General features: G+C 22.4%; 6 protein-coding genes across 6 annotated transcripts in view; 5 read left to right on the forward strand and 1 right to left on the reverse strand.

Moving 5' to 3' along the window:
* gefE (Ras guanine nucleotide exchange factor) overlaps positions 1 to 968 on the forward strand; it is a gene marked incomplete at both ends in the record, with an annotated part of 3,964 nt that extends 2,996 nt beyond the window's left edge. The window contains one exon of the mRNA XM_641388.1: positions 1 to 968. This exon is cut by the window's left edge and continues 2,104 nt beyond it. Coding sequence (XP_646480.1) covers positions 1 to 968 — 968 coding nt within the window.
* Positions 969 to 1,528: 560 nt separating this feature from the next.
* DDB_G0270026 (hypothetical protein) lies at positions 1,529 to 2,326 on the forward strand (the record flags this gene model as incomplete). Its single annotated transcript, XM_641389.1, has 1 exon — positions 1,529 to 2,326. The coding sequence occupies one exon, from the start codon at positions 1,529 to 1,531 to the stop codon at positions 2,324 to 2,326; it is 798 nt and encodes a 265-aa protein (XP_646481.1).
* Positions 2,327 to 2,692: 366 nt separating this feature from the next.
* Positions 2,693 to 4,180, forward strand: DDB_G0270028 (aldehyde dehydrogenase; the record flags this gene model as incomplete). The annotated part of the gene is made up of 1 exon (XM_641390.1): positions 2,693 to 4,180. The coding sequence occupies one exon, from the start codon at positions 2,693 to 2,695 to the stop codon at positions 4,178 to 4,180; it is 1,488 nt and encodes a 495-aa protein (XP_646482.1).
* Positions 4,181 to 4,251: 71 nt separating this feature from the next.
* DDB_G0271012 (hypothetical protein) lies at positions 4,252 to 7,555 on the reverse strand (the record flags this gene model as incomplete). Its single annotated transcript, XM_641391.1, has 2 exons — positions 4,252 to 4,847; positions 5,623 to 7,555. The coding sequence occupies 2 exons, from the start codon at positions 7,553 to 7,555 to the stop codon at positions 4,252 to 4,254; spliced, it is 2,529 nt and encodes an 842-aa protein (XP_646483.1).
* An 802-nt stretch (positions 7,556 to 8,357) lies between these two features.
* Positions 8,358 to 9,530, forward strand: DDB_G0270030 (hypothetical protein; the record flags this gene model as incomplete). Its single annotated transcript, XM_641392.1, has 2 exons — positions 8,358 to 8,634; positions 8,740 to 9,530. The coding sequence occupies 2 exons, from the start codon at positions 8,358 to 8,360 to the stop codon at positions 9,528 to 9,530; spliced, it is 1,068 nt and encodes a 355-aa protein (XP_646484.1).
* Positions 9,531 to 9,819: 289 nt separating this feature from the next.
* DDB_G0270032 (hypothetical protein) overlaps positions 9,820 to 10,000 on the forward strand; it is a gene marked incomplete at both ends in the record, with an annotated part of 1,158 nt that continues 977 nt past the window's right edge. The window contains one exon of the mRNA XM_641393.1: positions 9,820 to 10,000. This exon is cut by the window's right edge and continues 99 nt beyond it. Coding sequence (XP_646485.1) covers positions 9,820 to 10,000 — 181 coding nt within the window.

Consider the following 10,000-nt stretch of genomic DNA (forward strand, 5'->3'; position numbering starts at 1 on the left):
ATGGGTCGGAAATCAATTTCAAAGATTTAGATCCAACAGAGATTGCAAGACAATTGACACTCTATGAATCTGACCTATTCAGAAAGATTGGTGCAAAGGAGTGTTTGGGTCAAGCTTGGAATAAGGATGGTAAGGAAGAGAATGCACCAAATATAGTCTCGTTCATAAAGAGATTCAATCAAGTTTCGTCCTGGGTTGCCACAGAAATCGTTAGACAGGAGAAATTAAAAGATAGAGTTTCCTACATAAAGAGATTCATTTTGGTGGCTCAAGAATGTAGAAAACTAAATAACTTTAATGCCACAATGGAAATTCTATCTGGTCTTCAAAATTCCTCAGTTTATCGTCTAAGAAAAACTTGGGAACGTGTTGAATCAAAACCATTACTAAAGAATACTTTAGATGAATTAATGAGTTTAATGTCAAGTGGTGCAAATTATAAAAATTATATTCAAGAACTTCATAATATTCATCCACCTTGTATACCTTATTTAGGTGTTTATTTAACTCATTTAACTTTTATAGAAGATGGTATGAAGAATGTATTAACAACAACAACTGCAACAACAACCAATACTACAACTACAACAACAACAACTACAACAACAACAACAACAAATACTACAACTTCAAATAATAATAATCAACAACAATTAAATGGTGCAAATCGTTCATTTGATGATGTTATTATTAATTTTGAAAAATGTAGAAAAATATCTGTGGTCATTAGAGAAATTAAACAATATCAACAACAACAATATCACCTTCATACTGAAGAGTTTACTTTACGTTATCTAAGTAATTTACCTTCAATTCAAACTCAAAAATCAATGTATAAATTAAGTTTAATTTGTGAACCAAAAGAAAAAGAAACTTCAAGTTTTGATAGTGGTTATGGTTCAGTTTCTGATCGACCTTCAAAAAAAGAATTTTCAGTGACTTCACTTTTAAATTCTTTTAAGTCTTAATAATAATAATAATAATAGTAATAATAAAAAAAAAAAAAAAAAAAACTTTTTTAAAAAAAAATAAAATAAACAATTAAAAAAAATTATTAGTGTTTTTACTTTTATCCATTTTTAGGATAAAAAGTGTTTTTTTTTTTTTGTATTTCCACCTCCCTCTCCATCCTTAATTAATTTTTAATTTTTTTTTTTTATTATCTTTTTTAAGATTTTTTTTTTTTTTATAATCCACCATCCCGTTTTTTTATAAATTTTCTGAATTTGGTGAAAAACACCAAATTCTATTATTATCTAAAAAAATAAAAAATCTTTTTTTAGTAAGTGTTCATAAGTTATAACTTTTTTTATTTTTTTCGTTGGTCAAAATTTTGAAAGAAAAAAAAAAATAAAAAATAAAAAAAAAAAAGTTTTTTTTTTCAATTTTTTTTTTTTGTTTTTTTATTTTTTATTTTTTTTTTATTTTTTTTTTTTTTTTGATTATCATACTCGTTTTTTGAAAAAACATTTCATATATTTTTATTTATTTATTTCACTTTGAAAAAAAATAAAATAAAATAAAAAAAATGATAAGAAATTTAAAAAATTTAAATTTAGTTGGAAATAGATTTTATAGTAGTGGTGAAATTAAACATACAACAATTGTTAGTAATGGATTTGGTGGTATGTTAAATATTTTAGGTGAGAATCAACATGTTACATTTAATAAGATTGAATATAATGCAGATGGTGATTATGCAATTTGTAAACATCAAGTTGAGAATAAACCATTCGAACCAACAATTGTAAGCAAAAAAGTATTTGAAAGTAGATTAACAGATGCTCAAATTGGAGAGATTCAAAAACTTCGTTCAACCAATTCACAAAAACAATTAGCAGAGAAATTCCAAACTACACCATATATCATTTCACGTGTTTCAAGAGGTACACCAGAGAAACGTCAATCATTGATCGATCAATTCCTATTGAAGAATCCAAAAAAGATCGTAGATAGTGAAGATGTTAAAAAGAATCGTTTACAAGATTGGTTCCAACGTAATCAACAAAGAGAATACGAACAAAAGGTTATCAAAGCTGCTACTTCTTTTGAACGTATTAAAAGACAAAGACATTCACTCAATGCTCATAATCAACGTATTCATAAAGAATCTTATGAATTTGTTCAAAAATCTCAAATCTCTGAATCTGAAGAAAATCAACCAAGAGTTTTCACAATGGAAGAAAAGAGAGCAAAAGAAAAAGAATTATCAAAACTTCGTCGTAGAAAAGTTACAACTGAAAAAGATAAAATAAATGAAAGTAATCAACGTATTAAAAATAAAACTGAGAGAAAGATTCAAAGAGAAGAACAAGGAAATAATTAATAAATAATAAAAATAAAAAAATAATAAAAAAAAAAAATAAAAAAAAAAAAAGTTTAAAATTATATACACAAAAATTTAATTATAATTAAACATTATTTCTTATTTTATTAATGTTTGAATTTGGAAATAAAATAAAATAAGATAAAATTAAAATTTAAACATTTTGAAATAAAAAAAAAAAAATAAAAAAAAATAAAAACAAAATCTTTTTTTTTATATTTTTTATTTTATTTTTATTATTTTAACAAATTGAATCTTCATTTTTTTTTTTTTTATGTTTTTTTTTTATTTTTTTTATTTTCATTATTTTTTTAATTTTCACCACAAAATTTTTTTTTAAAAAAACAAAAAAAAATTAAATAGAAAATGAATAAATTTGTTAGAGTTGGTCAATATGTTAAATCAAATTATCCACTTTATTTAGGTAGTAAACCAATTACAAAAACTTCATCAAGTTTAGAAGTTATTGATAAATTTACCAATGAAATTGCAAGTAAAATACCAATGGCAGATAAAGAAATGATTGAACAATCAATTGTTATTGCACAGAAAGCATGTGAACCAATGAGACAATTATCAGCAGCAACCAAGAAACAAATTCTTTTAAATATTGCTAATGATCTTGAAAAGAGAGCAGATGAATTTGCTAAAGCAATAGTTGTTGAAGTTGGTAAACCATTGGTTGATGCAAATGCAGAAGTTGGTAGAGCAATCGATACATTTACATGTGCAGCAGAGGAATCAATTCGTCAATATGGTGAGCAGATTCCATTGGATATTTCATCACGTAATTTGGGTTTCCAAGGTATAACTAAAAGATTCCCAGTTGGTCCAATCTCTATGATTGCACCATTCAATTTCCCTTTGAATTTATGTGCTCACAAGATTGCACCATCGATTGCTGCTGGTTGTCCATTCGTTTTGAAACCATCAGATCGTACACCAATCAGTGCAATGTTGTTGGGTGAACTATTGGCAAAACAAACACCACTCCTTCCAGAGGGTGCTTTCTCAATATTACCAACCACCCATCAAGATGCTTCCATTTTAAGTAAAGATGAAAGATTCAAGTTATGTTCATTCACTGGTTCACCAGCTATTGGTTGGAAAATTAAAAATGAAGCTGGTAAGAAAAAGGTGGTTTTGGAATTAGGTGGTGATGCTGCTTGCATCGTTGATTCTGCAACTCAACAATCAAGATTACCATCAATCGCTCAACGTATACTCTTTGGTGGTTTCTATTCTCAAGGTCAAAGTTGTATCTCTGTTCAAAGAGTTTTCATTCATGATTCACTCTATGATCAAATGAAACAACTATTGATTGATGGTGCTAAACCATTAATTCAACGTATGGGTGATCCAATGGATCCAACCACTTTTGTTGGTCCAATGATCACTGAACATGATGCTAAACGTGTCGAATCTTGGGTTAATAATGCTGTCTCCAAAGGTGCAAATGTTTTAGTTGGTGGTAAACGTAATGATCATTTCATGCAACCAACAATCTTGGAGAATTTACCATTGGATACTGAAATCTCTTGTAAAGAAGTATTTGGTCCTGTATTCTTTATTGAAAGATTCAATGATTTCAAACAAGTTGTTCAACGTGTAAACTCTTCAGAATTTGGTTTACAAGCTGGTGTCTTTACTGATGATATTCATAAAGCCTACTACGCCTTTAACAATATAGAAGCTGGTGCTGTCGTTATCAATGATATCCCTTCAGTTCGTGTTGATGCTCAACCATACGGTGGTGTTAAAGAATCTGGTTTCGGTCGTGAAGGTATCAGACATACAATCGAAGAATATACTGAATTAAAATTAATGATTTTAAAAGATATTGGTAAAATTTAAAATAAATATAATTGTATAAAAAAAAAAAAAAAAAGGTAACATATTTATTTTTTATTTTATTAAAATTTTTTTTAATATGTTAAAGTTAAACCGTTTGATGAGAATAAAATTTTAACATTTTCTTCAATTTCAAAAATTTGGTTAATTCCAATATCTAATAATTCAATACCAATATTAATATTTTCAATGATTGATTTACATTGATATTTTAAATTTTCTAATTTTAATTTAAAATCACCATTAAGAGTTTTAGTTTTACCCAATTCTTTTTTATCATTTTCTAATTTCTCTCTTTTTAAAATTAATTCTTTGGTTTTAATTTCATTTTCTCTAATTTTGAATTCAACTTCACCTTTTTGAACTTGAAGATTACCGATATTATTACTTTTATTAATGATTTCAGAATCTAAATTCTTGATTTTATTTTCTAATTCTCTAATATTACTACTGAATAGACCTGGAATGTCACCGGAAAATGGCTTTAAACCACGGTTTAAATTACTCCAGAAATCTTCTCTTGGTTTTTGTGCATTTATGTTATCATGTACTTCACTGATTTGTTGTTTGGAATTTCCAATTTCTTTAATGTAGTCTTGGATTTGACTTTCGTAACCTTGGAGTTGAACTTGTAAATCTTGATTTCTTTTTATTAATTCTTTTAACTCTTCTTATTTTTTAACAATTTCATCAGTAACTTGTACTAATTGATTTATATTTTCTGTAATTAAAATTTCTTGATTATGAATTTCAACATTTACAATCGAAATCCTTTCTTCAAGTATACTATCAAGTTTATTTAATTTAACAACTATAATTTGTTTTTCTGCATCATTCATTTTTAATACTTTTTATTTATTATATTAATTATATAATTTTTTATTTTTTATTTTTTTTTTTTAAAAAGTAGTATTTATAATAAAAAAAAAAAAAAAAAAAAAAAAAAAAATAATATCTTAATCTTATTCAATCAATTTTCAAATCGTTAGATATTTGGTACAGGTTTGTGGAGTTTTTATTTTTTAAAAGAAATATACAAATAATATCTTTTCGAATAAACATGTTTAACAAAAAAAAAAAAAAAAAAAAAAAAAAAAATTAATTACATTTTATAAAAGATTTTTTTGAAGGACTAATTTCAAATAAAACTAAAAATGGTTTTTTTTTTTTTTTCCAGCCCGATCTAGATTAATTTTTTCAATCTAATCATGTTTTTATTTTATTTTTTTTGTAAAAATTTCGATTAGATTTAGATCAAATATATTTTTTATTTTTATTTTTTTTTTATTTTTTTTTTTCAAAAAAAAACTTTTTTATTATATTTATTATATTTATTTATTTTTTATTATTATTCTTTTTTGAATTCCTTTTTATTATATTTTTAAATAAAAAAATAAAAACATTATAATTATTTATCCAACAATAAAAAAAGAATAAATAAATACTTGAAAATGTAAATATTAAAACATCGAATGAAATTGGTTTAATTTGAATAAAACTCATAGTTGCTTTTGTTGGTTGATAAAATTTTACAGTATTTTCAATCTCTAATGTACCAGTTTGAAAAATATCTATTACACAATTTAATTTGTCATTATATTCTTTAAATATTAATTCAATACCATTAATTAAATCAATTTTATTATTATTATTTTGATTATTTATAATTGTTTGTTTTCTATTTTCATTATTATAATTATAATTATAATTAATATTATTATTATTATTATTATTATTATTATTATTATTATTATTATTATTTATTATTTCAATTGGTTTTAAAGGTTGAATATAAGGAAACATTAAATTTGTATTTAATAAAACTTGATACATTGATAACATTGATTGTTCATTTATATCTAAAGAAAATTCTAAAAGTTTTGATAAATCATTATTATTATAATTATTATTATTATTATTATTATTATTATTATTATTATTACTAATATTATAAATATATGATAATAATGAGGATGCAATTATTTTTGTATTTCTTTTTAAGATTGGTAAACTTAATTTTGAATTTGTTGATAAAATTCCATTTGTAGTTGGTGTTGAAAATTGTTTTTGTGTAATTGTCATTGAATCAATATGTTTTCTTGAAAAGATTTCATGTTTAAAATTAATTTTTGGATTTGAAATATCAATTTTCTTTTGAATGATTGTTAAATTAATATCATCATTTTTTGCAGAGAATTGGTAATTTCCAACAAGATTTTTAATTTTTAATGATTTTGTTAATGATTTTGAAATTTGAAGATATAATTTATTTTCATCATTTATTAATTCTTTTTCATTTTCATTTTCATCTCCATCATCATTATTATTTTTAAAAGTTGAATATGATTTCATACCAATTGAATCAATACATAATACATGATCAATTGAATTTAAAAATGATTTAGATTGTTGATCAATCCATCTTTTAACACCAAATTCATTTAAACTTGATGCACCAACTAATGTAAATACTAAATTGAATGAAATTGGTTGTGTATTTGGATTTGAATATAACATTGAGAAAACTCTTAATAATTCAAAGATTGCTATTGAATTACCATGATTATTAATTTCACCTGATAATGCAGGTATAATACTATACGAATCATAACTTGCTAATATTACAATTGTTTTTAGTGGTTGTGATGAATTTAATGATGATCGTTTACATTTTAAAGTTGTTTGAAAATTATAAGAATTTGGATTATTTATAATTTCAGGTAACCCTAATGAAATTAAAAATTTAAAATCATTTTGTTGTTTTGGTGTGATAATTTTATCTTTTGAAATTTGGTGGTATGCATATTTAATTAATTCTTCATATTCTTCTTTTTTTACAAAATAAATTGGTACTTTAATTTTAATTTTTAAATTACTTGTATAAATTTTATCATATTCTGTTTCACTTAATAATAATTTATCAATATTATCATCATTTTCACTATTTTCATTATTTTCATCACGATTAGGTAATGATGATGATGTTGATGACGGTGATGATGATGATGATTGAAAAGGTTCAGTTGAAATTTTAACAATTATTGAATCAACTTTTTTTGAATTTAATATTAAAATAGTATCAATATTGAAATCTGATTGATCAACTATTACTGATTTTCCTTCATAATCTGTTGATTGATAAAATTGTTTTTGATAAACCATTAATGATGAACTTAGACTTGCTTTTGAAGGTCCATTGATTGTTGACCCATTTTTATATTGTAACATTCTATATGCAAATATTTTATTATTTTCATTTCCTACTCTACTTTTATGTAAATTAATATTTGAAAAAAATGATTTACTTTCATTTCTTTCAATTAGTATTAATAAAAATAGTACTATTATTATTAAATATAAAAATGATTTATTTAACATATTATTATTATTATTTAATTTCACAAAAATGAAAAAAATAAAAAAAAAAAAAATAAAAAAAAAAAGTAAAAAAATAAAAAAATAAAAAAAAAAAAAATAAAAAAAAAATAATAATATGTGTGTGAATGAATTTACAAAATCGTGCTATTAATAGAATTTTTTTTTTTTTTATGAAATTAATTTAATCCAAAAAAAAAAAAAAAAGAAAAAGGAAAAGTTAAGATCTTAATTGTTTTTTTATTTGAAGAACAATCATTAGGGAATAAATTTAATATTAAAAAAGGTTTATAAAAAAAATTATTCCCTACAAAAATGGTATTCTAAAAATTTTGATAGACAAAACATTTGTTTTATAAAAATTATTGTGATTAATTACTTGTAAATAATTTTTTTTTTTAAAAAAAAATATTTTATTATTTATTCTTATTTATAGTTTTGCAATTACAAAATTTGCCAAAAAGATTTAAAAAAAATAATAAAAAAAAAAAAAAAAAAAAAAAAAAAAAAACAGAATGGTTACATTGATTTTTTTTTTTTATATTTTATGCATTTTTGAGTTTCTATTTAAATAAAATATAATAAATCATTGTTAAAAAGAAAAAAAAGAAAATATTAGTCCAGTATTTTTTCAATTTTTCGCACCCAAAATTATTTTAAGTTTTTTTTTTTTGTCCAGTGACAGACCATTAATTTTATTTTTTGGTTTTTGAATTTTTTTTTTTTTTTTTTTTTTTTTATTTTTCATTTTATCAATTATCATTTATTCTAATAATAATATTAAAAAAAAAAAAAAAAAAAAAAAATGGAACCATCAATAGACAATAAACCATCTTTTAGAATTAATTTTACAAAAATGCACGGTGCAGGAAATGATTTTGTAGTTTTTGAAAAAAATAAAGTTGAAAGATTAAATGGCGATAAATCAACAGTGACCTTTGAAGAAATTGTTGGATTTACAACAAAAATAGCACATAGAAAATTAGGAATAGGTTTTGATCAATTAATTGTCATTGATGATAATCCAATTGATAAAAATGCAGCATATGGTATGGATGTAATTAATTGCGATGGTAATATTGGTATGTGTGTTATTAAAACTTTTTTAAAAAAAAAAAAAAAAAAAAAAAAAAGTATATATTTTATTTAAATAGTTAACAAATCATAATTATATTTATTAAATAAAGAGGTAATGTGTGGAAATGGTGTTAGATGTTTTTCAAAATATATAGTTGATAATAAAGTTTTATCAAAAAATTTAAAAGAACAATTAAATTTTGATGGTGACGATGATATTGAACAAATTATTGAGACTAAATCAGGTATTGTCAAAACATATCCATTATTAAAACATCATTTAAATAATAAAGATAATGATGTTATAATGGTGAAAGTTAATATGGGAACACCAAAAGTTTCAAGATTTATTAACGAAATCGATCGTCATATTCCAAAAGTTTTAACAAATCAATCACCAATTGAGAGTTATATGTATACCATTGATATCGGATTACCATACTGTTCAAAATTAGAATGTGTTTATGTAACAGTTGGAGGCAACCAATGTGTTGTATTTATCGATAGAAATATTGAATTGGGTTATTTAGATTCTTCATATGGTGATCATACAAAATTCTCAACAATTGATTTTAAAGAGATTTCAGATATTATTCAAAGTAATGTAAATGGTTTTGATGATATTCCAAATGTTGAATTTGTAATTCAATCACCACAAGATAAACTTGAAAATAAAGTTATCTCAAGAGTTGTTGAAAGAGGTAATGGTGAAACATTAGCATGTGGTACTGGTGCATGTGGTGTAGCAATATCATCAATTCTCAAAGGTTATTGTAATGAAAATACTGAAATTACTGTTGAAATGCCTGGTGGTAAATTATTAATTCAATGGAATCCAAATAATGAAATTTTTAAAACAGGTCCAGCAACATCTGTCTTTAAATCTCAAATTTTAATTTAAACTTAAAATAAAATCATTCACTAATTTAATTATTATTATTATTATTATTTTTTTCTCAACTAATTCTCAAATTTATGGAAAATTTTTTTTAAAAAAAAAAAAAAAAATCCAAACCAGGGCAATTCCATTGCGCAATCTTTTTTTAAACAAAAAAAAAAAAAATAAAACAATTTTCAATTTCCAATTTTTAATTTTATTTTAATTTTTTTTTTTTTTTTTTTTTTTTTTTTTTTTTTGATTGGTCATTATTTCGATTGTTATCTTTTAAGTTAATAATAAATATTTTAAAATGGAACCAATATTAATTACAAATAAGCCATCATACAGAATTAATTTTACAAAAATGCAAGGTGCAGGAAATGATTTTGTAGTTTTTGAAAAAAATAAAGTTGAAAGATTAAATGGTGATCAATCAATAATGACCTATGAAGAAATTAGTGGATTTACAAAAAAATTATCACATAGAAAAT

This window comes from Dictyostelium discoideum (assembly GCF_000004695.1).
Source record: "Dictyostelium discoideum AX4 chromosome 1 chromosome, whole genome shotgun sequence".
In the NCBI taxonomy this organism is placed as follows: Eukaryota; Evosea; class Eumycetozoa; order Dictyosteliales; family Dictyosteliaceae; genus Dictyostelium; species Dictyostelium discoideum.